The sequence below is a fragment of the Drosophila guanche genome, unplaced genomic scaffold, assembly GCF_900245975.1.
Source record: "Drosophila guanche unplaced genomic scaffold, DGUA_6, whole genome shotgun sequence".
Taxonomy (NCBI): Eukaryota; Metazoa; Arthropoda; class Insecta; order Diptera; family Drosophilidae; genus Drosophila; species Drosophila guanche.
In genome coordinates this window covers 333,402-360,833 of record NW_022995751.1, presented here as the reverse complement: position 1 = coordinate 360,833, position 27,432 = coordinate 333,402, and the positions used below count along the sequence as shown (strand labels likewise).

At 48.8% G+C, this 27,432-nt stretch overlaps 11 protein-coding genes across 13 annotated transcripts in view; 6 read left to right on the top strand and 5 right to left on the bottom strand.

The window, feature by feature from the left end:
• Window positions 1-114: 114 nt before the first annotated feature.
• Window positions 115-4,201, bottom strand: LOC117587218 (possible lysine-specific histone demethylase 1). The gene is made up of 5 exons (XM_034277779.1): window positions 3,826-4,201; window positions 2,123-3,756; window positions 1,525-2,063; window positions 848-1,464; window positions 115-787 (listed from the first exon to the last, which is right to left on the bottom strand). The coding sequence occupies exons 2-5, from the start codon at window positions 3,697-3,699 to the stop codon at window positions 767-769; spliced, it is 2,754 nt and encodes a 917-aa protein (XP_034133670.1). The 5' UTR covers window positions 3,700-3,756; window positions 3,826-4,201; the 3' UTR covers window positions 115-766.
• Window positions 4,202-4,373: 172 nt separating this feature from the next.
• On the bottom strand, window positions 4,374-5,654 carry LOC117587226 (peritrophin-44). Its single transcript, XM_034277788.1, has 2 exons — window positions 5,557-5,654; window positions 4,374-5,442 (listed from the first exon to the last, which is right to left on the bottom strand). Exons 1-2 carry the CDS (start codon window positions 5,561-5,563, stop codon window positions 4,433-4,435), a joined length of 1,017 nt encoding a protein of 338 aa, XP_034133679.1. The 5' UTR covers window positions 5,564-5,654; the 3' UTR covers window positions 4,374-4,432.
• A 636-nt stretch (window positions 5,655-6,290) lies between these two features.
• LOC117587225 (peritrophin-44) lies at window positions 6,291-7,624 on the bottom strand. Its single transcript, XM_034277787.1, has 2 exons — window positions 7,544-7,624; window positions 6,291-7,486 (listed from the first exon to the last, which is right to left on the bottom strand). The coding sequence occupies exons 1-2, from the start codon at window positions 7,551-7,553 to the stop codon at window positions 6,477-6,479; spliced, it is 1,020 nt and encodes a 339-aa protein (XP_034133678.1). The 5' UTR covers window positions 7,554-7,624; the 3' UTR covers window positions 6,291-6,476.
• A 1,278-nt stretch (window positions 7,625-8,902) lies between these two features.
• On the top strand, window positions 8,903-10,521 carry LOC117587224 (peritrophin-44). Of its 2 annotated transcripts, none has more exons than XM_034277786.1 (2): window positions 8,903-8,978; window positions 9,420-10,521. In XM_034277786.1, the coding sequence occupies exons 1-2, from the start codon at window positions 8,972-8,974 to the stop codon at window positions 10,442-10,444; spliced, it is 1,032 nt and encodes a 343-aa protein (XP_034133677.1). In that variant the 5' UTR covers window positions 8,903-8,971; the 3' UTR covers window positions 10,445-10,521. The 2 variants fall into 2 exon arrangements, with proteins under 2 accessions (XP_034133677.1, XP_034133676.1); XM_034277785.1 differs by lacking the exon at window positions 8,903-8,978 and adding an exon at window positions 9,223-9,331.
• Window positions 10,522-11,052: 531 nt separating this feature from the next.
• Window positions 11,053-12,395, top strand: LOC117587223 (peritrophin-48). The gene is made up of 2 exons (XM_034277783.1): window positions 11,053-11,162; window positions 11,218-12,395. Exons 1-2 carry the CDS (start codon window positions 11,153-11,155, stop codon window positions 12,288-12,290), a joined length of 1,083 nt encoding a protein of 360 aa, XP_034133674.1. The 5' UTR covers window positions 11,053-11,152; the 3' UTR covers window positions 12,291-12,395.
• An 811-nt stretch (window positions 12,396-13,206) lies between these two features.
• Window positions 13,207-14,562, bottom strand: LOC117587222 (peritrophin-48). Its single transcript, XM_034277782.1, has 2 exons — window positions 14,482-14,562; window positions 13,207-14,370 (listed from the first exon to the last, which is right to left on the bottom strand). The coding sequence occupies exons 1-2, from the start codon at window positions 14,483-14,485 to the stop codon at window positions 13,289-13,291; spliced, it is 1,086 nt and encodes a 361-aa protein (XP_034133673.1). The 5' UTR covers window positions 14,486-14,562; the 3' UTR covers window positions 13,207-13,288.
• Window positions 14,563-15,538: 976 nt separating this feature from the next.
• On the top strand, window positions 15,539-16,873 carry LOC117587491 (peritrophin-48). Its single transcript, XM_034278263.1, has 2 exons — window positions 15,539-15,599; window positions 15,670-16,873. Exons 1-2 carry the CDS (start codon window positions 15,593-15,595, stop codon window positions 16,806-16,808), a joined length of 1,146 nt encoding a protein of 381 aa, XP_034134154.1. The 5' UTR covers window positions 15,539-15,592; the 3' UTR covers window positions 16,809-16,873.
• A 470-nt stretch (window positions 16,874-17,343) lies between these two features.
• LOC117587489 (peritrophin-48) lies at window positions 17,344-18,904 on the top strand. Its single transcript, XM_034278260.1, has 3 exons — window positions 17,344-17,402; window positions 17,458-18,035; window positions 18,095-18,904. The coding sequence occupies exons 1-3, from the start codon at window positions 17,393-17,395 to the stop codon at window positions 18,752-18,754; spliced, it is 1,248 nt and encodes a 415-aa protein (XP_034134151.1). The 5' UTR covers window positions 17,344-17,392; the 3' UTR covers window positions 18,755-18,904.
• A 902-nt stretch (window positions 18,905-19,806) lies between these two features.
• Window positions 19,807-20,919, top strand: LOC117587493 (probable chitinase 10). The gene is made up of 2 exons (XM_034278265.1): window positions 19,807-19,935; window positions 19,994-20,919. Exons 1-2 carry the CDS (start codon window positions 19,831-19,833, stop codon window positions 20,873-20,875), a joined length of 987 nt encoding a protein of 328 aa, XP_034134156.1. The 5' UTR covers window positions 19,807-19,830; the 3' UTR covers window positions 20,876-20,919.
• A 47-nt stretch (window positions 20,920-20,966) lies between these two features.
• On the bottom strand, window positions 20,967-21,338 carry LOC117587505. Its single transcript, XM_034278277.1, has one exon. It carries the CDS (start codon window positions 21,280-21,282, stop codon window positions 21,046-21,048), a length of 237 nt encoding a protein of 78 aa, XP_034134168.1. The 5' UTR covers window positions 21,283-21,338; the 3' UTR covers window positions 20,967-21,045.
• Window positions 21,339-22,819: 1,481 nt separating this feature from the next.
• LOC117587482 overlaps window positions 22,820-27,432 on the top strand; it is a 38,086-nt gene continuing 33,473 nt past the window's right edge. Inside the window, exon 1 of one of the 2 annotated variants that reach the window (XM_034278216.1) lies at window positions 22,820-23,875. The gene's annotated coding sequence lies outside the window, so the exon portion shown is untranslated. The remainder of the gene's footprint in view (window positions 23,876-27,432) is intronic. The other variant, XM_034278219.1, reaches the window with a different exon arrangement.

Here is a 27,432-nt window from a genome sequence, read left to right as displayed (position 1 = left end):
TGATACTCCCTACTAGCTGGGTATGCTGTGCGGCTGAGAGTGATGATCTTTACATTGGTATTAAATATTTATTTATATAAAAAAAATGTATACATAACAACAAAAGTGTACATTCCCAATATGTTTACTTCCTAATTGTTTACTTTAAATTTTATTTATTTATTTTAAAATTAATTTTAGATAAGTTAAAACCTTAGAGAGTGTGGTAGCTACGTGCCTTAAATGTGGTTTGTTATTACATACAATATGTACATGCATATTACCTACGAAGGGGATACGAAATGATCATAGGAATACGCGCTCCGATTATGATGGGGATACAGTCACTGATTGCCACATCGATGGGAAAGTAAAGCAAATCAAAAACAACGAATCTAGAAGAGTTGTTACAGCAGTCCCAAATATTGGCTGGCCTTCAAATCTGAATATGACTAAAGTTCCTATGACAGATAAGATGATGATGATAATGCTGAGTAAAGTTCAGCCTTAGGAGGGACATGCATAATAAAGATAGATAGCAATCCGAACAATGCTGCTCGGGCTGCTGTGAGTGAAATATAATTTACTATGTTCAATGATATTGCTTCTGTTGTTTGCTTAATTGTTAAATAAAGTAATTTGTTAAATGGTTTCTAGCATTATCCATAGGTCTAGCTTATCCTGAAACTTCTCCTAACATATAGCAAAAAGCCGATTCAATAATACACTCACTATACAATTACAGATACAATATTACAATATTACAACACGTTCTTAACTAAATGGCTTACTTGATGGTTATATTTCGCTAATACACTACACTACCCTACACAATACTCGCAGTGCAGAATCTCGAGAGCTACTGCACTTCCAAGGGCTCGGGATCGGCAGTATTTGAGTTTGAGTTCTCCTCGGACTTTTTGGACGTTGAAGAATCGGAGAGATTTGGCGAGAAGTTGTTCAGCGTAACAACTTTGCCAACACACACGGCATTGGCCGCTTCTGCGACGGAGTAGCCAATGTTGGCTGGCGTTCCCTCCGGATAGCCCAGATAGTAGTCGGCAATGCGGCCGGCCTCGCGCAGCCCGCTCAAGTAGGCTCCGTGTACTGTGGCAGGATAGTTGCGTATCGTGTGCTCGCCGGCAAAGAACAGACGTGGAAGTCCCTCAGAGTCATTGCTTGCGCGGTGCCCACTGGCGGGCGGCGGTATGACGGGCGCTGCCAACAGATCGTAATCACTCCCGGAGGACCCCACGGAGACGTAGCTGTAGGATCCGCGAGCCCATTGATCGCTGCGCCAGCGCGTGACCACCGTCTCCTTTGGCTGGGGCACGGCGGTGTTGCCGAAAATATTCTTCAGCACTGACATGCATCGCCCAATAATGACGTCGTCCGTGACACTCTCCACAATATTGGCGGCCATTCCAGAGACCAGAGCCAGCAGCACTGGTGACGAACTGATGCTCCAGAACAGAAACATTTCCCCTAAATCGATGAGCAATGAGCAAATACTATCGATTGTTTTACTTGTGATTTGTCACTTACCGCGACTAGCCGTGGTGCTGCCCACGTGGCCGAAGAGATTGGCATTGGGATCCCAGAAAATGCGATCGAAACAGAGAACAACCTTGTTCAGATTCCCGAATCCCAGGCGTCGTATCGCCTGTCGCTTCCAGTCCGGCAGCGGGGGATCAAACTTGACCGTGTTCTTCTGCTGTGATTCCTCCTCGGCGACGGCAACTTTCAGCACCCCAAGGGTCAGTGTGCAGACAGCAAGGTCTGCCTTGTATGTCATCACAGAGTTGCTTGTCTTCATGTTCTCGGTCACAATCTCAATGCCATTGGGGCCGTACTTGATCTCCTTGACGGCACTGTTGACGCGTATGTCCAGGTTTTCGGATAGAGCCATGGGCACACAGGAGTAGCCATTCCGAACGGTCGTGTGGTGGCCAATGAACTCAAAGTCATCGTCCTGGTCCCAGTGCTTCAGTGACAGGTTGTTCAGTCGTGTGGCATTCGCAAACTCCAGGTTGGCAAAGTGCCAGTCCAGTATGAGGCGATCGCGGGTGTTGAGGTACACATCGCTGGAAAATACTCGAAGGCATTAGCTGTGCAAAAATCAAGCGGGTAACCAAACAGTTACCTGGGTTTATTTTGCTCCAGCTCGTTCAGCTTGGCCGCCATCTGTATATCCTCTTCGTGTAGCTGGCGGAACTCCTTAAGCGTATCGTCCAGCTGGAGCTGGGTGCGCCGAATGTTGTACTCTTGTCTCGCGTAATTCGTGTCGCTCTCGACGCCCTTTGGGCAGCGCTTCTTCACCATGGCCGCATGCTCCGTCCTAAGTGCTTCGATTTTCAGCTTGACTGCTTTGAGCCGCTTCCGGTGTTCAATGATCTTCTTCTGGGCAGCAACGATATCCTGCATGTGCTGCGCCCGCTTGTTCATGGCCTGCATCTCTTGCATGCTGATGACCCACTCCAGGGCATCGCCCAACGACACGGGACAGTTGCCGGCATAGTTGAAGTCCAGGCGATGGGACAGGTAGCTGGCCGACTCCAGCAGTCGGTTGAACTCCAGCTCAATGACATCGTCCTTCTCCTTTGGCACTGGCTTGCCGTCCGGCCCGTAAAGCGGACATGTCTGATGTATGGGCACCAGATCCATGCCGATTTGCTTGCTCAATATGGTCATCGGGTTGCCGTAAACGCCCGTCACCACCATAGCTCCCAGGTCCGCTATGTAGCTGTTCTTCCGGAAGGTGGCAATGCGTCCGCCAATACGATCTCGAGCCTCCAGCACAATGACGTCCATGCCGAACTGCTGCAGCTGCTGGGCCACGGCCAGTCCAGAGATACCCGCACCAATGACAATCACCTTGCCCAGCTTCTTGGTGGGAATTGGCACCAGGCGCTTGAAGATGCCAAAGTTGATGAATCCATGTCGCACCAGGAACGAGTGGACGCGCCGCACCAGGTTCGGTTCGCTGTCAAAGGGCGGCTGCAGTGCCTTTAGAGCGCTCTCGAAGCTCAGCTGCACCTTGGGATTGTCCACCCACATGTGGAGCAGGCTGTTGCGGATGTTGAGGAACACGCGGTGGCCCAGTATGCCCGAGCGGCTGATGTCCGGAAAGCAGGCCTCCTCGTTGGGCGTCATCTTGCCATAGGGCAGGCGGGACTGAAACACAGCCCCCTCCTCTCCTGACAGCACTGTGGGCGTGCCCATATCCCGGTTGCGCGATGATTCCCCGTTGGTGGATGGGGCACTGCGCGTGCCCGTGCTCGATGAACCCCCGCCCGCAGATGTCAGAGAAGCAGCAGCCGTGTCCGATTTCCGGGTGCGTGGCTCCGACTGTGCATGACCCTGGACGCGCTTCTCCACTGGCGGGTTGCTGGTGCTTCTCGTGGGTCCCACACTGGCCCTTTCGCTGCCTGTCGCCTCGCCGCTAGTGCTGGGCTTGTTTGTGGTGTAGTCCACTTTGGGCTTGTTGCGCCGACTCGTGCGCCGTTCATCGTGGGCATTGGAACTGTTGGCGGCGGCGGCATCGTTGGAGTCGTCGTCGTGGATTTTATGCTTCGATGAAGTAGATGCTGGTGCTGTAGGTATCCGCTTCTGTGGCGGCTCACCATCGGAGTCGTCGCTGATCAGAGTCACGTAGTCGATGGGTTCGGGCAATTTGGCGCTGGTGCTGCTGCTACCGCCGCTGGCCTGGGTTGGCTTCATCGCAGGTCTCCTCCGAATCCTTCAGGAGTCGGCGATTTAGAATCAATCTTCTTCGTCCTGTGTCGTAGCATAAACGAAACGAATTGCGGCCGATACAAAAATGGATACATAGATGGCGGCACTTACGAGGGTGGAAGCAGTTTGGCAGTCAGGAGCGGGAGCAGAAGGAGAAGGGCCACTGGCCCGCGCACAACTGAGCCGAAACGGGCGACTAGAGGCGGGGCAGGATCCGATGCATTTCACTATATTGTCTCAACTTCAATTAACTATAGTTTTGGTACACGTTATGGATCCGCCGAAAGATGCGAATGGAATGGAAAGGCTTGGCGGTTGGTGACCGGTTCGGTGCTCCTTGGTACGACCTGTTGCGATTTTAAGCGACTTAATTCGTTTTGTCAACTTGGTTCGAAACTCACTAGCTTAAGACACGCTATGCTTTTTATTTTACGTTAAAAAATCTCCGTTTTTGACATTATTGAAAATTGTTTATATCAAATTGTTTAGATGGGTATCGATATAAAAATATCGATACTGAAATGCAATATATATTTGTGAACAGTTACGATACTTGACTAAATTGCCAGCTATCGATATGACTATCGATAGTAATCTAAATTTAAATTTGAATTTCCCATCAGAAATGACAATTATTGATGTCAGAGAGAAAAAACATGTTTTTGATTCATTCTGTAATTCTGTAATTCTTGAATGCTATAAACACCCTCTGCTCTTCCTACTCCTGCTCGTCACAGCAGTTGTCGTAGATGATCTTGCTGCTGCACGCCTGAATCACCTCGTCAAAGAAGTGATCAAAGTGGCAGGTATGCTCAGCCACCTCAACACCATCGACGCACTCGATGTAGTTGTGACAGTAGTTTCTGCTGCTGGCGACCAGCATGGTGCCCCTGCCCTCGCATCGGTTGTGGGTGCACACCACATCGGTGGCCTTGGCACAAATCTGGCGCTTCTCGTCGAAGAAGAGGCCCTCGGCGCACTGACCCCAAATCGGATCCAGGTCGGCCACAGTGCCGAAGGGCTTGCAGCCAAAGTATCCACGGCACGTAGCTCCATCCGACTTGTAGACGAGGCTACTGGTGGCGGAACACACGCCGCTCTTGGAGTGGGCAGTGCAGGCCACCAGATTGCGGGCCATGCAGGAGCCGGTCTCCACATTGAAGTAGAGCTTGGACTTGGTGGTGCTGCACTTGTTCAGCGTCTGCTTTAGGCTCTTGCACTCGTAGTAGTAGTCGCAGTCGTCCTCGTAGCGGAACTTGGTCTTGTCCGGGAGGATTTCGCATATGTTGGCCACGTCCACGCAGTGCGAGTCCACTCTGTGCAGGCACGCCTGGCTCGTCTCGTCAAAGTGCTGGCCCATGGGGCAGGTGCCCTCCAGCGGCACGCCCTCGTTGCAGTAGAAATATCGCTGGCACTCTGTCGGATCGGACACCCAGGTGCCATTCCTGCCCTCGCACCTGTTGCCGCAGTACAGGTGGCTGTTGGACACCTCCTTGACGCACTTCTGGCTGCTTCTGTCATAGTGGGGAGTGCTGCCCTCACAGAACTTCAGTATGCCCTCGCCGTCGCTGCAATGTATGTACTCGTTGCAGGTGCCAGGCTTGCGGATGTTGGTGCCATTCTTGAACAGGCGGCACAGCTCCGAGTAGTCGCCATCGGCCGTGGAGAGGTCCAGCAGGCTGAATACCAAGAGGCATGCCCCAAGCAGCACTCCACAAGCATTTCGCGCTGCAAAGGAAGAGCAAGTTTCGATTAGAATGCGGCAGAATATTCAAGGCCACACAGGTGCATAATCTCCCCCTGTTTCGTTTTCTATTTATACTCTGGAGATAAAAAACTTACAAGGCATTTTTGCTGAATTATTGGGGAAACTCCGAAGAAAACAATTTGGATGTGTGTTGTGTCCTGTTGTAGCTGTTGCTGCCAACTAAATGGAGATTACTGAATTGGGGAAAAGTTTATATGGAAGCAGGGAACATGCCTCTGGCTACTGATACCCATATACTATACACACTTTATTGGCCCATTAATAGCAGGTGCGCGAATCTTATCGATGCTTGCAAAAGTGCGCAAAGCCATTGATATATTTCCTCCACTTACTGTGGATGGTCCAATGGCCCTGCTCTCTGTGCGTCGTGCCACTGCAGGCGCTAACCAACCAACCAACCAACCAACCAACCAAACAGCAAAACGATTCCCTGTCACTAATTAAAAATTGCCTCGTAGCTCTACGATCGCTGATCGCTCTTATTGGCTGCTAACTAATTGGTATTTATAAATCACGGCACGGCAGCCACAAGCCGATTGTGGGTCGCCGTAAATAGTCCAACCGATTGATAACCCATTGTTTATGGGTTTTTCGTCTTTATTGCTCCGTGTAATCAGAACAAACAGTTCTGATCCACAACAAGCCCTGATTGTTGGCCATAATCTTTCATAAGCGAAAGTGAAACAGTGACCAGAGTCATAAGTCCTTCCCATGGCTAATCGATTGCGCCAGTTAATGAGTTTTTACTGTGCAAAAGTCTACTTGGCATCCGGCAAAATACACTTGCCTTACAGGAAAACGCAACAAAATCAATTGATGAGCTTTATTATATAAGCATATTGCATAATAACTTTATGGTTTAGCAACAAAAGACTAACAAAATGTAAATTTACTTGCAAGGCGACATCTTCACCACACATTTATCTCGTTCGGGAACCATCTCTTTCTGCTCGCGTGGTGAATATGTTCTTGCATAAATAAACTCACCTTTGGCCTAGCAAATGTTGTAGGAGACAACGTTGGGCACACAGCCGCCCCTTGCCTCGTCGAAGAAGAGATTGCCACACGACATCTCGTCCAGAGTAATGCCCTCGCTGCAGCGTAGATAGTTGCGACATCCCTTGGTGCTGCTAATGACAAACGGCAGCGTGCGACCGTCACAGCGATCCTCGGCGCACTTGACGAGATTGGGGCTGCGGCAGGTCTCGCTGCTGGCATCGAAGAAGGTGTCCGGGGGGCAGTGGTTCCACATGGGATTTGCGTCCGGGGTGCCATCCGCCTGGGCGGCACAGAAGAAGTATCCACGGCAGGTGGCGCCGTCCGAGACGAACTTGTTGGCATAGGGCTTGCTGGCCTTGCCACACACATTGCTGGGCAGCGGATGGGCCACGCAGTCCACCAGGGGCTTGGCCACACACGTGCCGGTGCTGGCCTGATAGTACGACGAGGAGCAGGTCTTTGTCTTCAGGACGCCCTTCTCGCAGACGTGGTAGGCGGCGCACGACTTCAGATTGTCGAACTTCACGCTGTTCTTCACGATGCTGCAGTACTCAAAGTCGCTGGCGGTGCACTCCGACTCGTACAGCCGCGTGCAGGTCTGGGTGGTCTCATTGAAGTGCGTCTCCTGTGGGCAGGAGCCGTACATGGGCGTCTCCTGGTCCAAGCAGTAGTAGTAACCGTAGCAGGACTTTGGATCTGCCACGAACTGGCTGGTGGCATTCACGCACGACACGTCGCAGGTCGAGTCGTCAGTCAGTGTCTTGACGCACGCGCCCTTCTCCTTGTCGAAGAACGGCGTGGAGCCGCCGCAGGTGCCATAAACGCTGACAGCATTAATGCACTTGATGTACTGACTGCAGGAGTCCGGGTCCCGGATAACCGTGTTGTTGGAAAACAGCCTGCAAATGTCCTGCTCAATGGACTCTGCAACGGGCGAGTGGCAGGCCAGGACCATCAGCATGGCCAGGCCCACAGCCACAGCCGGTTCAAGGTGTGCTCCGAAAGCTGCAAGGGGAAATCGTTGTATTACTCTGGAAAATCTAACTTTAAGACGGTACCCACCTGTTCGCATTGTTAACAATCTTCACTCTGAGTCGTCGTAGAACGTTGTGCTTCGCAGTGCGACTGTTGCCGAACTGATGGCTATTGCTGCTGGCACTTTTGGCACTTCGATTAGCTTTATGGGCTCGCATATCAAAGGATCAGCTACCACTTTGGGCAGCTGTTTCGCTTTCGATTGTGTGAAGGTGGAAGTGCAAATACTCTGCCATAAAGCTCAGCCCATGGCAGTATTTTCTTGGCTGTGCCTATATATTTCTCTCCCTAGTTTCGTGACAGCAGTTGTGCCCTCTGTCAGGGTATGCAAAGAAAGATAAGCTACGCTGGCAGCTATAATTAAAATACACTCTCAAACATTATCAAAAATGGGGTATGGAAAATGTAATAGTTGGGATTGAATAATGCTTTTTGCTTTCCTATAATTGCACATTAAAAATTGGTAGTAGATCATTTCCATATCTCAGCTAAAGGACTTCAAAGGAGCTTGGTGTCTCTGCCACATGGAGCTGCGGAATATCAACAAAGGAAACTTATGCATGAGTGCTGCAGTAGGTGATTAAATATCCTAAAAGAACAAAGGCCAATGGGCACTTGGAGTAAAGCCTAGGGTCTAGTTTTGACTTCCAATCTTTTTACACAAGCATACTTTTGTGTCTACCATTTAATTGTTATTTAAAGCTTGCTTTTAGGCGAACGAAGAATTGTAGAAGCATTCCTCAGGACAGATAAGATGCCATATGCGTCACTCCACAGACGATCAATCATTCAACGACAGTAAACAAAGATTGAGACTGTTCAATTGAATACAACGAACCGCAATCGGGAGTACTGTTAACACTATTTTTATTAGTCATCAATCCAATATATATTATTATTTTATTTCACAATGATCAAACTATTGGAATGTGCATAAATCTATTTATGAGAAGACTTCTTCAAAGAATTCAAGAGCTTATCAGTAGGGCAACAGTTGCTAATGAATACACGACAAAGCTGCCTTAAGTTTGGGTGCCATTCCGTGAGCGAATATCTAAAAATATTGCCATTATTTTGGCCAAGAACAAGCGAGTAAGACATAGGCACAGAGATATGCCAAGGATCGCTGGAAAATAAAAGTTTAGATAGGCAGCAGCGAAAAAAAGAAGGTAGAGTCCGAGATACCGCGTGAAGTGATCAATAAGTGCCATGCCATTGAATTAAATATCAATTATAGACAAAAGAAACGGCAAACGGCACGCAATCAGTCGCTGATTATCCGCAGTGCTGTCTCCGTCAGTTGGGTTGGGTGTCATGTCAAAATAGCTGCCGGCTGTCCAGGTGCCCCGATTAGTGCTTAAAAGGCGTGCCTCGCTGGCCGAGTTCGCTAGTATAACACTTAACGTCCAACGTCCAACGTCCAACGTCCCGGCAGTACGTCTGAAGAGTACAAGGATGAAAGGTGTGTGTCTGAAAGGTTTACCTTTACTCTAAGTCTTATCGCTCGACACACAGACTCTGTCTCCCATTACGCCTTCCAGTTTGACTTTGATCGCTCGCTTACTGCGAATTGAATTTTAATTACAAGTTTGATATTCGGCATGGCTGGTTACTGGTTGCTGGATGGCTTATCTTATATGAAGCTGCTGGAAGTGTTTGACAATTTTTTAATTATCGCACTGCCAGGCGGTGGCCTATAAAAGCCTGCAGCCTGCTTTTGGCCAGGCTAGTACCAGCATCGTTCTCCCCAGCGGAATATCGAATACCGAGCCGAGATTCTGCCGTAACTAATTCCAAGTCCGATCCATATGGGAGGTAGGGCTGATGGCGAGGACTGCGCAGTGTCTGTAAGCTAAACCGATAACTAAACCGTCGAACATCTTGTTGTTCTTTCCCCTTGCAGGTTTCAATATGAAGGTCTGCGCCCTTGCGGCCTGTCTGCTGCTGGTCGGACATGTGTCCGGCTATTCGATGGAGGATTTGTGCGCCCAGTGGTCGGGCTCCGGCTACGTGGGCGACCCAGCCGACTGCCACGGCTGGGGCTACTGCCAGGGCCAGAAGCTGGTCTCGTGGAACAAGTGCCCCAACGGCCGCGTCTTCAATGCCCCGACCTCGACCTGCGGCTTTGCCAACTCGACGATTTGCACCACCAGCGCGGTGGCCACCTGCACGGCCGCCAAGTCTCCCATGTACGTGGCTGTGCCCAGTGATTGCAACCAGTATGGCTACTGCTTCGGCAACGGCTCCATTGGCTACGGAAACTGCGGCGCCGGCGGCGTCTATGCTGCCAACAACAACACCTGCGTCTGGGGACCAACTTGCCCTCAGGACACCATCTGTCGCTTCATGAAGAATGACATTTTCGTAGGTGATCCGAACAACTGCGGCTCCTACTTGCAGTGCAACAACGGCTACGGCACTCCGGGACAATGTGGCACCGGCAAGTTCTACAATCCGGGCAATGGCATGTGCCAGGGGACCAATCCCTGCACCGGCGAATCCGGCAACAGTGGCAGCAATCCAGGCACCACCTACACTGTGGGACAGTCGGTTGCAGCTGTCTGCACGGGCGGTACAGCCATAGCTCCCGCCACAACCTTCTTTATGCCAGATAAGCAAACATGCTATGGATACTTCTACTGTACAACAGCAGCAGGAAATGGAGTTTGGAACGCCTGTCTGACTGGAACCCACTTCGATCCTGACACACAGAAATGCGTTTCTCCCGCTTCAGTCGACTGCACCTATAACCGTTGCGGCAATGTCAATTCCCCATTCATGGCTGTCAGTGGCCAAAATTGCAAGCAATATGAAATCTGCTCAAGCGGCGCTACAGCCTACTGTCCCTCCTCAAACCCCTTCTACGATGAAGTACATAATATTTGTACAAAAGATAAGCCTGCTTATACAATTTGCGGAGCTGAATGAATGATTTTCCAGCAATTTCAATTACTTTAATTCCGTAATAAATGAATGCTCTATTCGTCACTGAGATGGTACATTTACTTCATTTCGATTTAATGATTGGGTGAAAAAGATATTAAAGTGGAAGTACCAAACAAAACTGCCTTTTAATTTGTTGCAGGACATTTCATAGAGTCTCAAAAAGTAGGCATACAAATGCTCAAAGATCTCTGTACGGGGGGGGAATTGATTCATGGAATTGGGAATATTTCAAGGAATTTCTGTATATTTCTAGAAGCAAAAGAGCAGGGGAAAACAATCATAATTGTATCTGTGAGTAATTCGATTTCCCTTGGTGGTTCGACAATGGCAATATCAATGCTTCTACGTGCTTGTACATATTCATATGAGTATTGGTTCTCCACTCCGAGAGCAATGACAAGGTTATGCCGTGTAATTTACATGCTTCTCGCTATCGTACATCAGAGTGGGGAGCGTTATCTGTGCTACTGATTGAGATAGCGACAAGCGATTGGCCGCATCGTTTTGGTGCATTTTGGAAATTGTTTTTCGCCGAAGAAAACAGCGCAGAATGGTCTTTGCATATTTAAGGAGGTGGCAGCCCCCTGACAGCGCATCATTCGTCTTCTGGTTGCTGCTCACAATCGATCGCAACGCAATCGAACTTCAAGGATACCAAACGAAATCCTCTCCTCCCCAAGGATAAACACCATGAAGCAAGGTATGTTCCGACCTACCCACTCCGACTCATTCAACATTCCACACTGGTGTTCCAGCTAGGGGGATCCTGCCATTGCTCGCGCTGCTCTGCCTGGCGGTGGGTGCCCTGGGTGGCAGCACAATCGACGACTTTGAGTATCTCTCGGTGCAGGAGATGTGCGCCCTGCTGCCGTGGGAGACGAGCTTCCTGCGGCCAAGCACCTGCGACAATTGGGTGAGCTGCCCGGCCAACGGCACCAGCCTGGAGCACGGCGCCTGCGCCACCGGACTCTACTACAACAAGCAGCAGGGCCGCTGCAATCTGGCCTCGAGTGTCCAGTGTCCCTACACCGGAGTGGAGGCCACCGCGCCCATCAATCTGTGCGCCAACGAGACGGACGGCACCTTCCTGCAAGACACCAGCAGCAGCAACTGCCGCGGCTACATCCTCTGCCAGGGCCGCACCCAGATCCATGCCGACTGCCCCAGCGAGCTGATCTTCAATCCCCGATCCCGCTCCTGCGTCTACCACAACCAGTACACGTGCCCGGAGAGCCAGATGACACACACCAGCCCGGCCTGCCGCGCTCTGCCCAACAACACGCGTCTGGCCCACACCGAGCACTGCGAGCGGTACTACGAGTGCGTCAACGAGATCCTCCACACCCGCGAGTGTGCACCCCAGAAGGCCTACGACGTCAACAGGGGCTACTGCGTGGACATCGAGCAGGTGGCCTGCTACGCCACAGCAGCCCTGCCCGAGCCGGAGAACACCTTCTGCCTGAACAGCACCGGTGGCTACTATGCGGATGATCAGTCCTGCAGCCACTACTACATCTGCGGCAAGCCCGTCAAGGGCAAACACGACACACAGCCCCAGCACCTGAGCTGCGCCCTCGGCCAGTACTTTGACATCGAGAAGCTCTCCTGCCGCGACCGGCTCAACGTTCGCTGCGTTCTCGATCGCTGCGTGGGCAACAACATGTCCTACGTGAATGTGGCCGACGATTGCCAGAAGTATGCCCGCTGCTCGGGCGGCGTCACAGCCGGCACCGGTCGTTGTCCGGATAAATATTACTTCGATGAGCGCAGCCAGGGCTGTACGCCCACCAATCACCACTACATTGCCTGCTCCCCAAGGATTGCCTAGGCCCCTTAATCATAGTTAACCGATCCGAAACAGGGTGGAGGTCACAACAACTAGAGCTGGTCATGCGAAATATTTCCATGCACGATTAAACATTTTCTAAACACGCCCTTTTGTTCCCCTTTTGCTGCATACTCTTTATTAATATTAAACTCCAACAATGCATTCCAATACCAATTTCAATACTCATCCCACGACGGAGTTGTGTACGTGGCCAGGGGCACAGGAATTGTCTTCATTTGCTGAGTACAAGTGCGAGCAGGTTCGAGTAGGTTCGAGCAGGCACACGGCCTTCCCCATCAAATTACGCCGCATACCTTTGCTTTTTGGTTTTTATTTATTTTTTTTTGGCAATCGCTCTTCGTTACAGTTCAAGTGCCCAAGCACAGGCCCCAGGCATTATCAGTTTTAATTAAAAGAGTACCCCCGTCGCCAGTCTTCGGGTTCGAAGAATTCGGCGCCGCCATTTGATAGCTCCGATAACAGATTCAGCATGTGAGGCTGCTGCTGCTGCTGCTGCTGCTGCTCACTTTTTGATACAATTTCTTTGCCACACAAATGGGCAAAAAAAAAAAAAGAATAGTTACAGCTACAGCAGAGGGTTAAAAATGTTTAAATATTTTCCAACTTAGTTGATTTATACTTATGCCATAAACAAGTCATTGACATTTCGATAATAATCAACAAAAACAGCATGCGATAGCATTCTTTCCTAGAAATAAATAAGTCATTTGATAACTGCTGCTGGGATCCCCCGAGGAATGGCATGCTGGCAGATTCTTTCATCCCTTAAGTGTCTGCATTGCCGAAAAATGTATGACATCATGTTTGGATCTTGTAGCTATTATGTTGGCCAATCGATTCACAGAAATCTAACCCACCGGGGGACCTCTAACCGAACGACTTAATCGACTTAAGATTGATAACAGCAGACTCGTATTTACTTGTCGTGGTGGGGAGTATCTAACAAGTGTCTAATTAAAACCGATTGCGTACGCTGCTCACGCGGCTTCAGTGCTAGTGGCTTGCCTGGGACTGTCGCTCGTGCTGGTTCCGGTCGTGTCATCATTATTGGCTGTATGGGCCACAACTTGGGTCTGGCAGGCGGGATAAGATATTACCGCCGTTGTGCAGCGCTGAGTCAGCTCGTCAAAGTACTCTTCCGCCGGACAAGTGCCCGTGCCAATGCTGACTCCGTCCTGGCATATGGCGAATCCCCGGCAGCCGTCATCCGACTCGCTGGCCAGCTGAATGGTCGTGTTGCCCAGACCCACGCAGCGATCGTACGGGCAGGCCACATTGGTGCGAGGCACGCAGGCGCCACCATCGGCGGCGAGGAAGAACCGTCCGTCAGAGCACACGGCATGCTCCAGCGCCATCTGCCCATCCGCCAGCTCGTGGCAGTAGTAGTAGCCGTTGCAGGACACTTTATCGGACACAAAGTCGCCAGCCTGGGCGCAGACACCCTTCTCGGCAATCAATGGGGGCACGCTGATGTCGCAGGCCACATTCTGCGGATAGTCGCAGCTCGCGGAGCTGGCACTGAAGTAGAAGGTGCCCGGACAGGTGCCACTGATCACCTCGCCGTCCCAGCACATTTGCCAGCCGTTGCAGTTGCTGGAGTCCTTGATGAACACGCCATCGGGCAGGATGTTGCAGTAGCTGTCCGGATCCATGTTCAGCTTGCACGGATACATTCTTATGCAGGTCTCCGTTCCGGCACTGAAGTTCATGCCCGTGGGGCAGTAGCCCTTCGTGCCCTTCCCGTCCAGACAGTAGTAGTAGCTGCTGCAGGAGTACGGATCGGCGGCGAAGCCATTCAGCACCGAAGCACACGGATCACTCGACAAGCACTGGATGCTGTCCGAGTCCACACACTTCTCGCTCTCCCTGTCGTAGAAGAGGCCAGCGCCACAGGTGCCGGCCACTGGCTGCCCAGCGGTGCACTCAATCCAGCCATTGCACACACGAGGATCGTTTATTTTCGTGCCATTAACAACCAGAGAGCAAATGACACTCGGGTCAAAGGTGGCGCTGCACAGTGGCACCAATGCGAGTGCGAGAAACACAAATATCCTGGCATCTAGACGAAATAAATGGAAATCACAGCACAAAAATCAAAACTAAATTAGCAAACATTTATAGACGGGCAATCAGAATTTTCTAGTAATATTCCACGTTTATTTCTACGTACTCATGTTGCTTGTTTGTGGACTCAAAATGCTTTATTAACGCTCCTATAGGCGACAACGTACAACTGGCAGGCGCACGGCACTGGTTTTATTTTATACTCGTAAATGGCGTTCGCTCGATCGAGTGTTCCGCAGGTCCATAAATTAATGAGCATTACTATACGGTCGGCACGGAACTGTCGTCAGTGCCTAAAAAAGGGCGCTGAGCGTATTCATATTTCTGTTTTTTGTTTTGTTTTATCAAATTGCTGCTAAAGCCTAATTGGACTTGTTTGATATATGTGGGAACTCCGTGGCTGTTGGTCGATCAACAAATAAAAGACCAACCAATTGCGTATTATATGGAGGATCGGCAATAAGAAAGACGAGCTGTGCTTTCTTTTTCTGCAGAAACTGCAAAGGATAATGCGAATTTGTTACTGAATTGTTGCAGCTACCGAAATGTATATGTTGGGCTCTGATCAACTGTGTATTGATCTTGGGGAAGAGCAAAAATGATTAAAATAGTTCCCATTATGCTACGATTAATTGTAATTCTGAAAAGGGAGCCACACAACTACCAAGGCTGATATATGTATAATGTTTTGGGTAGTGCAAATATTGTTTTCATTTTGTTTTCCAAACTCCAAAGTCTCTTGCCAGATAAGACATGTGTGTGTCTGTACATGCATCAGGGTATAAATAAACGCCGATGACCAGTTCACTTAAAAATACAAACTGATTATCTGGAAGAACGTATCAATAATGAGGCAAAGCCATAGCCATAGATTGTCCTCCATCTGCTTAACAATATCTGCAGACTGCAGCTGTTGGCTATTGATCGAAATGTTTGCAGGCTTTCTTCTGGCTGTTCTTTTTGGGTGTCTATTTATGGCCACGATTTGGTGGGACGTCGTCGATCGATCATGCAAAATATCTTTTGACCATAAGTGGCGCGGTGCGTGCGATTCATCATGTCTTGTGCTCGACATGTCGTCGATCAATCCAGGGAATTCCTCCAGCAACGATAAACTAACTTCTGGTTGCATATAAAAGTCTGGCGGCGCAAAGGCTCCTGCACAGTGTTCGACTGTGAGCTACCAGAGCGCACACTGAAGAAATTTCCAAATAATTATGATGGGTGGGTGCTGCTGCCACAAATATGTCAGAGAATAAACAACTAATCATAGATATAAACATCTCCCCGATAGGTAGAGGTCAAGGATCGATGCTTGCCGGCCTCCTGCTGCTGCTGTGCGCCTGCACGGCCCCGGCTGCGGCCAATCTGAATATGAGCGCCCTTTGCCTGACGGTGCCCGATGGCATGTTCGTGTCCAGCCAGATGGATTGCTCGAGCTACTACCATTGCCAGGGCGCGACAGCCAGCTTGATGAGCTGCTCCAATGGGCAGTACTTCAACAAGGACACGCAGACGTGTGTGGCCTCCTCGCAGAGCACCTGCGCCAGCAAGAGCCATCCCTGTCTGGGCAAGACGGTGGGCAGCTTCCAGCCGGACAGCAGCTCCTGCGGCGGCTACTGGTACTGCGGTGACTCGGGCGCCATATACGGCAGCTGCCCCACCGGCGAGAACTTCAATCCCACCACCATGGCCTGTGTCTATGCCTACCAGTACGCCTGCTCGCAGTCGGTCGTGGACAGCAGCAGCGGCGCCAGTCCCGGCGTGGAGGTGGCCCTCAATCTGTGCTCCCTCATCGAGAATGGCTTCTACTTTGGCAGCGCCTCGGACTGCAGTGGCTGGAACTATTGCCAGGACAATGTGCTGCACAGCGGCACCTGCCAGAACGGCTTGGTCTTCAATGTGAATGGCAAGAGCTGCGGCTACAGAAGTCCCAGCTCCTGCGCCCAGGTGACCAACGATCCCTCGTTGACCGGCGCTGTGGCCCCAACGACATGCACCACGAGTGGCACCATGAAGAACGCCACAGCGTGCAACCAGTACTATCTCTGCACCGGCAGCAGCTACACCCTGATGACCTGTGGCTCCGGCTTGTACTTTGACACCGTCTCGCAGACGTGCGTGGCCCGCATGCAGGCGCGGAATGACTGCGATCGCTGCCTCGGCTCCACCAAGTCCTTCGTGAATGCCTACTCCAGCAGCGGCTGCAATCAGTATCTGTATTGTGTCAATGGTGCCCAAAAGGCTGTGGAGACCTGCCCCGACAATTATTACTTCAACGAGGATGCCGGCAGCTGTGTCTACGAGACTGAACCCGCGTTCAAGTGCTGCAATCCCGATGGACTGTCCGGACAGCCGGCCACAACCGCAGCAAAAACAACAACTACAGCAACAACAACCACCACCACAGCAACAACAAAGACACCTGCATAAAGGATTTTGCTGAAGAAATATGTTTGCAATTAAAGGAAAGCCCCTTGTGCCCCTTGATCATTCGAGACTAGTTTCAGTTCAATGGATGGGCCCCACGAATGTCGATTAATTCGCTGCAAAAACCTCAAGAACTAATCTGGAAACGTGCGCCCAACCCCAGCCCCCGTTTCTACTGATTAGTGCTGTTTCTGTGGCTTCTTGCCTTATTATTTCTTTTTTTTAATTATTAAGTTATGACCCTGATATGAACGAGCATAGATAGGTGTCGCGGGTGTCGTCTTCTTCCTCGCGGAGTATCATTCGATACGACAGCCACAATGGCTCGATAATTCAATAAAATTAAATTGTTATAAAATTAAATTGTGTTGCGCCTGTATCTTGAATCATCTGCATCAACGTAGTTCTCGGGAATCGAAGCGCTTATCAATTGGCTTGTCGCTGCCAGAGGCTCTCCATAAAATATATGGTGTATATTTTTGGCCATCGGCGAAGTATAAAAGACTGTCGCTGGGATAACACCATATTCAGTCAACGACTAGCTGCCAGTATTAGCTCAAGCGGATATCTCTCTGACATCCGACATCATGACAACAGGCAAGTGAAACCCCCTCGAAAGTGATAACTAATTTCACAATTTCACGATCCACAGCCAAATTCCTCTCGGCTGCCATCCTCTGCCTTGTGCTGGGCACTGCCTTGGGCGCCGATGTCTTGGAGGGCAACTACAATGTGACGGCCTTCTGCACGGCAGTGAAGACCGGCACCAATCTGGGCAGCATCGTCTCCTGCGACTACTACTACGTGTGCACCAGCACCGGACCCGTAAAGACCTCCTGCACCAGCGGCTACGCCTTCAGTCTAGCCACGGGCTCCTGCACGCCAGCGGGACAGGCGAACTGCTACTACGGCATGGAGAATCCCTGCCTGGGCAAGACCGGCGAGAACTGGGTGCCCGTGACGGGAACCTGCAACCAGTACTACTACTGCCTGGATGGCGTCAACAAGGGACGGGACTCGTGCAGGGGCACTCAGTCCTTCGACAAGATCAGCCAGCAATGTGTCTACGGCAACTGCAACCCCGCCCTCGTCGACAGCAGCGACGAGCCCAGCCTGCAGAGCGTCTGTGAAGTTGTGCCCGCTGGCAAGTACTTCGGTGACACCATAAACTGCCAAAAGTGGAACTTTTGCCAACCCGACGGCACACTCCAGAGCGCCGACTGCGCGACTGTAAGAGAACCCGCACAGCCGGAGCCTGAGAACTCTTGTTAAATATTGATTCCTTTCAGGCTTATGATGTGCAAAACAATATGTGTGGTTACAATACCGGAAACGTGTGCAGCAGAGTCACAAACACAGCGCTGGGCACTGCCTCCCTAGAGTGCACCAAAAACGGTGACATGGTGGCCAATGAGAACGTCTGCGGCAGTTACTATGTGTGCAATGGAAAGTCTCTGGTGTCTTACGACTGCGCCTATGGCTACTACTTTGATGTGACGACACCTGGTTGCTTGCCGCGCAAGACAGCCACACCGGCTGAGGGCTGCAATCGTTGCCAGTTCGCCACCACCACATGGGTGAATGCCGTGAACACGACCACCTGCGGCACCTACTACTACTGCAACAATGGCAAGGCCACACTCCAGACCTGCCAGGAGGATTACTACTTCAACGAGGCCCAGCAGGGCTGCGTGCCCACCTCCAACTTGCCCGCCTTCACCACCTATGTGTCCAGCAATGGAGCTTGCGCTGGAGCAAAAGTGAACTCAACCCCCGGCGAAGGAGGACCATCCTCCGGCGAAGGAGGACCATCCTCCGGCGAAGGAGGACCATCCTCCGGCGAAGGAGGACCATCCTCCGGCGAAGGAGGACCATCCTCCGGCGAAGGAGGACCATCCTCCGGCGAAGAAGGATCGATAACCGACGACGCTGGAAATAAGGGAAAATAATGCTTCCACACGAACGTCGCTCGATTAAACGCGGCCAGGATCCGTTCGTAGCTGGCGAAGCAATGAAATTCTTTGGAGAAAATTCTGCTCCTGTTGCATAACGTATTATATTTGAAATATTTCAGTTAAATAACATTTACAAGCAAACCATTTAATGCATTCTATAAGTGGGCTGGGTTTTGCCAGTTGCCAAAACGAGCAAGGGCAAATTGGCGTCACTGCGAATTGCAAATCGCGAGAGCATCAAGTAACTATAAGGAGGCTTCGTTGGTGGCAGAGTTACTCGTTGGTTCTGCTTATTGTCAGTGCTTGTTTGCTCAGTGCTTGTTTGCTTGTCGACGTGGAAAGTTGGTTGCGGCAACATTTTTTTTTTTAATTTGTTCAAAATGTTTATTTTCTTAAAACAAAGACTACTATCATGTAGCAAACTATTAAAAATTAAATTATTAATCAATTATTATGTTTTTTCACATTGCCTTCAAATGATTAATCAGCACACTCTAATGTCGTTGCCCTCACACTTACAGCGAGAGCCCTTTCACTCGCACTTTTCACTCGCACGTTCTGCTTATTTTTGCCGACGAGACCTCCCTATATAGTTTCTTCATGCGCGAGAGCAAACGCAAAGAGAAAACGAAGGAGAGCGAATTGAGAGCGAGAGCGGCTAACCGATCGGCGAGAGAGCGCCGGGAGAGTTTCTATGCAGATTCCGACGTAAAAGGTTGTTCTTCTACCATATCCAATCACTTATTAACCTTTACTTAGAAACAACAAACATAAGCACCCACATATATTTCATATATTCTGTTGTGCCTACCCTCGCCGAAAAATCACAATCGGGAAATTAGTAGACCAAGTTTTGATGTTCAAGATCTGCGGCAGAGGCATGGCCAGATCGCAGCACACATTTCAGATTGCCAAACACAAGTTTTCGATTAATTCTGACACTTGCCGCACCCAGCGGATCGACTGTATAAAAGGGAAGCACGCAGAGAGGCGCCACCATATTGTGGTGCAAAAAAGAAAACCATATCAACATCGAAACATAGCTGCAACCCCTATCAAAATTCACTGAAATGCAATGCTCTTGGGCATTTGTCTTGGGCATCGTCTGTCTCCGCCTTGGAGCTGGATATGGCCGACAGCCGCAGGTTCAGGCTGCAATGGGTGACTTGAGTCACGTGAGTAGCGTAGCGTAGAAGGAACTCGAGTCTCGTATTCCCATCTGCCTGTTTGCAGATTTGCGTCGCTCGCTCGGATGGCGAACTGGTGGCCCACCCGCTTGACTGCAATGGATACTTTGCCTGCGGCCGCATCCCGACGCTGCTCTACTGCGACCAGGGCCTGCACTTCGACGAGACTCGTGGCGTGTGCGATCTGCCGGAGAATGCCAACTGTAGGCAGAGTGAGCTGCTGCCGGTGTCCAGATCCACACCAAGTCCGGCCAGCGACTTTGTGCCAGAAGCCTCCGAAATCATTTGGTGGCCCCAGAGGCCGCGGCCCAGCTTCGTGGCAGTAGACGTATCCACTGGACAGCCCGTCAATCCCATGGAGAAGTACGATCCCTTGCACATCGAGTGCCGCCACTTTGGCGCCTACTTTCTGCCCCATCCAAGCAACTGTCGTCTGTACTTCATCTGTGCCTACGGGCACCTGCACCGTCATCAGTGCGGTCGTGGCACCTTCTGGAACTACGAGAAGACCGAGTGCCAGCTGAGCAGTGACGCCGTCTGCTACGGCCAGTTGCGACCCGATCGCCAGGACGCCCTTGTGGGCACAGACGACACCGATGGGATGACTACTATCAGCAGCGGTGGTGAGGTGACAGTGTGCTACATTGTGGGCACCAGCACGCTCCTCTCAGAGCCACCACCAGCCACCACGGACGCAACTGTGCCGCTCCTAGCGCCAGTACTGTCCACGCCACGTGCCGAAACCAGTGTCCCACTCACTTGTCCCTCGGAGAAGCAGAGCTACATGTCCCATCCCGAGGACTGCAGCAAGTATTACATCTGCATTGTGGGCTCGCCGGTGCTGACGTCCTGTCCCAAGGGTCTCTACTGGGACCAACTGTCGGGATACTGCGACCTGGCCAAGAATGTGAAATGCTTCCAAGTTTGATCAATAAACTCGAGCCCCTCTAGTGCTTGACATTGCACTTGCTACATATTCGCATACGGGTTGTCCTCCGTGGAATCAATCGAAAGGCATATTTGGGAGTATTTGTTGTGGCTTTCCTGGCCTTCAGTTTTATTCAGATAAATATCGTTGATCTTCTACAAATACAAGCTCTATAAAACTGTGGACATTGTAAGCCTTTGCCACATAACTCTTTTGTTGTGAATATTTTCAGGTGTCTCCCTTTCCGGTTTATCAGAATGCCAGGGATAATTCTTCACTCCGGCTACGATTCGCCACCATAGAGTTGGTGGATTTGTTTCCCCCGCGGCGATGCTGGTTGAACCAAAGATCAGCATGAAAAGCAAAGCTCCACAAATGGCCAACTGAAATACGTTGATCTCCCTCATCTTGAGGCTCCGTTACCACTCAGTAGATTGTGTGCAAGTGACTGATCTTCACGAATATCATAAAAGACTTGGCATGATGGGAGTCTTATCAATTTAGATTATTTTACAACGCTGCAAATTGCTTTACAACATTCAGATAATGGGATAAGATTGCAAAGATATTAAGTTATGGTATCTAAAGAGCTAAATATTGACAAAGCATTGCATTCTTTTGCAGACATTTTAAAACTAAAAAGTCTAAAATTCTGCCACAAAAATGGTGGACATCATTTTGTCATACGAGCATCGACATTTTACTGCATTCTTTTTAGCTGAAGAACATAAAGTATTTTATATTTTATATATTTTAGAAACCAAGTAGAACATCCATTTGTGGGATTTTCGACTGCCAATCGAGTAAAAATACATAATCTACATCCAAATCGTACTTTATTGAGATAATAATAAAATAAATGTTGGTACTTTGTATCAGCGCCTTTCTCCGCGATTCTCATAAGTATACGCTAAGCACACCTGTGTGTATTTGTGTGTGTTTTTCTATATTTTTTCTGTCTTTGTTTTCCAATGTTCCATCTCTTTACACTCGCTATCTCTCTCCCTGTCAAGGCAGGAGACAGGAAGCTCCACTGAAGCCCCTACGCATATAAACGGAGTCTCTAAATGTTGAGTATTGCAAACTGGGAAGCGAAGGTATATTCCCTCGTGCCCTGCAATTACTGGGTATCTTAAATGATGTCAGTTTTAAGCTAACGAACGTTTAAAGATTGTCCCTGATCTCAACGCACATTGATCTGTTCATTCATAAATAATCCATTAATTGGATGTATTAGGTTTTATTTTTGCTTATGTATCCATTTATGTATTTTTTGCTTTTGTGTATGAACATACAAATGTTTCGCGCAATATTTTGTTTAATTTAAATTTATCTTTCAAAGCGGTTGGAGCGCTGCTAGGGCTCGCTGTATGCTCCCAGCCATTTGGCGGTGTTCTGCTCATTAATTAATTCAAGCGTCCAAACTCGGTCGTTGGTCAACAAAAAAACTCTCTGTCGGGACTGTGACTCATGAAGCCAACGCCCGGCTCTGGGTTCGAAACATTGGGTACCCTTGGAGATTGGTCGTTCTTATGACAGAAGTACCAATGAGTACAATGACATAATTTGTAATGCTTCATCGATTTATTATCAGTAACTATTGCCGATAAATCGTTATCATGGCACCTGTAAGATATAGTCATGAGTTTTGAATTAGTTTTGGCTGCTGTATATTGTCTCAAGCTTTACTTTCGACCCAGCAAAATAACAATAGTCTGTCTGAAATCTCCGTTGATATACGAAAGCTCGAAAACTGAACCAAGGCACCCTGTATCCCTCTGCAAGAGCAAACAGCTGGTGCCGCGCCGCCGCACTGCCAATGCACGCATACCACTCCAACGCCGAGAGAGAGTCTGACAGCAGAAGAGAGAAAGAGAGCGAGAGCGGCACTATTTTTGCGGCGATCGTTCGTTGCGTACCGTTCATACAAAAACGAAACGCCAAGAGTTGGCTTTTAGCTTTGTGCGCGAGCGGGAGTTCTTTTTTGTTTTATTTATTTTCGCATCAACGTCGATCCCTGGAAGTAAGTGCGCACACATGGCGGTACTACTGGCGACTCGAGCACATTGCTAATTCTGATGTGCGATAGGGTTAAGTGCGGTGCGGTGCGACTTGGTACGGAATTGTACACCAGCAAGCTTGTGAGTGTAGCGGCTGCAGGGGCGAGTCGGCGGCGCCTGTCCATATTGGTACCGAAGCCAATTTTCAAGTGCAAAAAAGCTGGCGTTGTTTAATAGAAAAACAACAACAGAACAAAAATTAGAGGCAATCAAATTGAAACGTGCAAAACGGCGAGAGAGAGAGCGTGTCGTTCCGTGCGTGTGCCAGCGTGCGTTCGTGTGTGTGTGTCTTCGTTGCGTTTGTGAGGTGAGCGAGAGCGAAAGCAGCGAGAGAGTGACTCTCAGCTGTCAGCTGGTTGTTAAATTGCGCAAAAAGCCTTTATATAAACTCTCTCTCCCTACATACATATGTACAACTACATACACATAGGCCGTGCATGAAAATATGTACAATTCAATTTTGTTTTGTTTTCCATGCACTGCGTTTCGTTAGAGCAGAGTGTCGTCTATTCCCGAAAACAAAGTGCGGGCCCAGCGGGGCTGAGAGCAAATAAGAGTGAAGTGCATTTCTTTGTCGGCGTGTGCACGCGCTTCAAAGTTCGCTGCCGCTAAAAAAACGGTTGCGCTTTGACCAGGCCAAAATCGAGCAAGGCTACATATACGAAATATCTCTCTCTCTGTCTAGTGTGAGCGCAAGCGTCGCGTCGGACATCGAATCGGACGTACATATTGTCGGGTCGGTAAAATGCCAATGCGATTCCGAGTGTTAATGAAAAAAGCAAAGTATATGAAAATCTGAACAGCAGCAGTGAAGCAGCAGAATAGCAACGGCGAAAATCGGAAACTACTTACGAGTATATCAAAAGCAGTCTATCAGGAAAGAGCGGCCACACACACGCACACACCAAAAAGCAACTTGTGGAGCTGATAACGCCGAAGGGTAAATATTGCCAACACTTTTTGATGTGTCGCCCGACACTACGATACGACTCTACAACAGAACCCAATAATTGGAAATTCTTGGCTGCCATATGTGTGTACCAGATGTCTGCAGATTAAATGGAAAGCTCCCGTACCTTCCATAACAGATTTTCAATAGAATTAGTCGCCCTGGGGGAAGTTTCACTGTGGCAGACATGCGGGATCGTACATGTGCGAGATGGCACATCTCGTTATCAGCTTTTTATCACGTTAATCTGCTAGAGATTTATGTAACATGCATATATCACACGACCTTATCATAAGCCCGAAACACTATGGGATGGGTGTTCCATCATTAGAACTAGTTCGCTTAGAATTGGAACCGGTTTGTGTTCCTGTTGTTCAGGCGAAGGTTCCTCAAAGGAACCAGGAGGAGGAGGAGGAGGCTATCTATCACCACTGACGGATGCTACATATGAGAGTGCTTCGACAACAACAATGCGTTGTCAATGAAACCCGCAAACAGGTTTCATTCGAACCCAAACAACGAGACAACAAAACACACATCAGCAGCAGCGGGAAGGCGGCAAGGTGTATGCTCGACTAGCACCTATCCCGCACTTCTTAATTTCTCTGAGGGGGTGTACACATTTCATAAAAAACAAGACAAAAGGCAATCGAGCCCTCTCACAGATTTGGGATTCTTTATTCCTTATTGTCTCAAGTGCACGACGGACTTACGTCAACCGGTGAGATTGTTGTGTTACAGGGTGTTCATTTCGTAGAATTTTGATTGCCAGTTGTTGGAAAGTATTCCGTTTTAGCCATGATCGATACATATGCGGGTACATATTTGATTTGTCATTAGACGATGGTCATTCGCCCCTTCGAGCATTAGGGAGCTTTCACTTGAATATGCCTTTGGATAACATGTTTCATCCGCCCTGATATTGAACCCGAAGCAGGCATACCCACCACGCATTGCCATGTGGTAACGTAATACGCATCGAAGCTTCTGTTTACAGAGAAACGCAAATAAACAAACCCTTTCCTTTCGTCTCAAGCTCAACTCCAAGTGAATCTTACACACAAAAACCTGGCTGGAGCGGGCACAATCGCCTCTCAAAGTGTAATCAAACGCGGGGCGTAGAATCTACTGAACCATAGCGAACAATCAAACGCAATCGAAGCCGAAATCGATATCGGTATTCAGTGGCAGGTGCAAGAGCAGAGAAATCACTTTAAAGTAAATGAAAAGACAGCGAAACCGTCTCAGAAACTCTCGTCTAAATTTAACCACAAATGTGAGTACTTTTGCGGCTAATTTAAAGTTGATCTCAAGACCCGGGAGTGACAGAGACGGTTATTGATATTCTGATCATCATCATGGCTTCTCTATGCGGTTTTATGCGTATACCGATACCCTCTTCAGCAGTGGAGTATATCCATACAGGGAACTGCTAGCAGGAGGTTGGCAATTTCGAACGCCTTTTTGTATATGATCGATGGTAAGCTCTTTGTTAAAAATAACCAGAAAAACCAAATTTGTCTACCATTAGACCTTTTGCAACAACAAATATTTGTGATTATCGGGTATTAAATAGTCGATATGGGAACTACAATGATGGAGGATGAGGATGGGTCTACATTAGACATTCAAGTCGAGTTTTTCCAATGGATGTCAACATGGAAATGTCAATGCAAAATCATCCATTTAAAGGGTTTTTGAAGGTCTGCTGAGAATAAATGGAATAATCTTATGATTAATTATAAAGAAGGATACAACTTGCACTGGGCCTGCCCTTGTATGAATTCCTCATTTACAAGCAACATTTTGAATACCTAAAACTGCAAGAACTAGCAGAAATCTTCCAATAAGAGCGACACTTGTACCTCCGAAATCTTAGCCATAAAATTGAGTGACGTATCAGATAGGATTTGTGTACTCAACGATCTATTGTTTAAGAAACCCGCCCAAAAAATACGCTTCGGCCTCAGGCAGTAGTGATTGGCTTTGCCTCTGAAGTTCCCAACACAAATAAGTCAATACTCCTTAATTGTCGTGTGAATGAGTCATTTCGACATTTAAAAATAAGTAAAGTTCTGCTGGATTGGGGGATTGACATTGATAAAACACACTCCAGTGTGGGAATGATTAGAACGACCATCAGATACCCTAGTTATTTATTGGCATTATTTATTGGTTATGCAATGCCACATAAAAGGGACAATGGCTGCCGAGTAATCCTGCACTTAATATTCAAGTTGAATGTAGTTTTATTGTCCGACTATCTACAGCAGCATTTTACTTGCGAAAATCATCAACTGATTTTCTGATTTGTTATTCATTGAGCGACACAAATGTTGATAGCACCTCTCCTCCCCCAGAGACAGAGAGAGAACGAGAGATCAGTGCCATGCAATCTTTTTGGATTCTCATGGCAGGTGAAAAACGGAACCAAAGCAATCAACAGCCAACCCACACACACACCTAAAACTCAGATATCGCGCCACTATAGAGAAAGGGATAGGGGTTAGGGGTATGGAAAGGGCAGAAGTGTGTCTGGGGCTTTTTTTTTTTGTTCTTCTGTGTGGGAAATCTTATCACGCAGCGAATGTTGTGAATGTTGTTTTTGAGGCTTTGGCTGGAAATAAAAATTGCTCGAGATAACAATTTAGGCAAAAGTTTCACCACACTGGAGAGTATCTATCACTCCGCTCACTCATTCCGCAGGCCGGTTCCACAGCTCATCCGCATGCCAAATGTTTGCAGTGGCAGCTGGCAAGTGGCAACAGTGTCTCAGTGCACTCTTAAACTGCATTCGTTCATTTATTTTGTATCTGCAACTGGCACGATTCGTTTGATTTCCATTGAGCTTCCATCGGCCGGAATCTGGCTGAAGGAAGGGCTGGTGTTTGCACTTTGGCAATATCCACTGTAAACGAGATATAGCGGCTCCCTCGCTTCCAGATATCACTCACATGCGAGCATGTCTGTCATTTTTTCTTTGCATTTTCATCGTACATCGTACATACATACATATATCCACATCGACATCCATCATGGATGGACGAACTCTTCTGTGGCTCTGTCGTTGGGTTTTATCAATACGAACTCTCTGTTGATAAATTGACAGGCAAACTGCTATGCCGCGTACGTCCACTTTCCAGCACTGTCCAGAGGGGTCACTGTCACTCAAAATCAGGGGATTTGAATGGACATTTGACTGGACTGGAATCACCAACGTTTGCCATAAACTAGGGAACATAAAGAGCGCTGCAAAAGATAGAAAAATATCTCTAATATAATATTCTAAAGGGGCCGCATAAATACTCTTAAATATACAAAAATTCCTCGACTGATTTGAATCGTAATTTAAGCCAGAGATATTCCGCAATTTCTTTAAAAATGAATAAGCAAGCCCCGGAAAGTGTGTGGCCAAATATATTTCTGGGAAAAACCGATCCGACAGAAGGTACAGAGCTCCCATGGTTCCTATGTGTGTGCCTGTGTGTAGGGGCATTGAATCAATAAAACAGTTGGCCAAGAGAGCGAATGACTCTTGTTCTTAATCT

Bases quoted from the DNA above. Each gene is read 5' to 3' on its own strand.
- LOC117587218 (XM_034277779.1), bottom strand. From the start codon at position 3,699: ATGAAGCCAACCCAGGCCAGCGGCGGTAGCAGCAGCACCAGCGCCAAA. The intron at 2,064-2,122 runs GTAACTGTTTGG...AGTATTTTCCAG, and splicing joins CTGGAGCAAAATAAACCCAG to CGATGTGTACCTCAACACCC. The intron at 788-847 runs GTGCAGTAGCTC...GTAGTGTATTAG, and splicing joins CCGATCCCGAGCCCTTGGAA to CGAAATATAACCATCAAGTA.
- LOC117587489 (XM_034278260.1), top strand. The intron at 18,036-18,094 runs GTAAGAGAACCC...GATTCCTTTCAG, and splicing joins AGAGCGCCGACTGCGCGACT to GCTTATGATGTGCAAAACAA.
- LOC117587493 (XM_034278265.1), top strand. From the start codon at position 19,831: ATGCAATGCTCTTGGGCATTTGTCTTGGGCATCGTCTGTCTCCGCCTT. The intron at 19,936-19,993 runs GTGAGTAGCGTA...GCCTGTTTGCAG, and splicing joins CAATGGGTGACTTGAGTCAC to ATTTGCGTCGCTCGCTCGGA.
- LOC117587505 (XM_034278277.1), bottom strand. From the start codon at position 21,282: ATGAGGGAGATCAACGTATTTCAGTTGGCCATTTGTGGAGCTTTGCTT.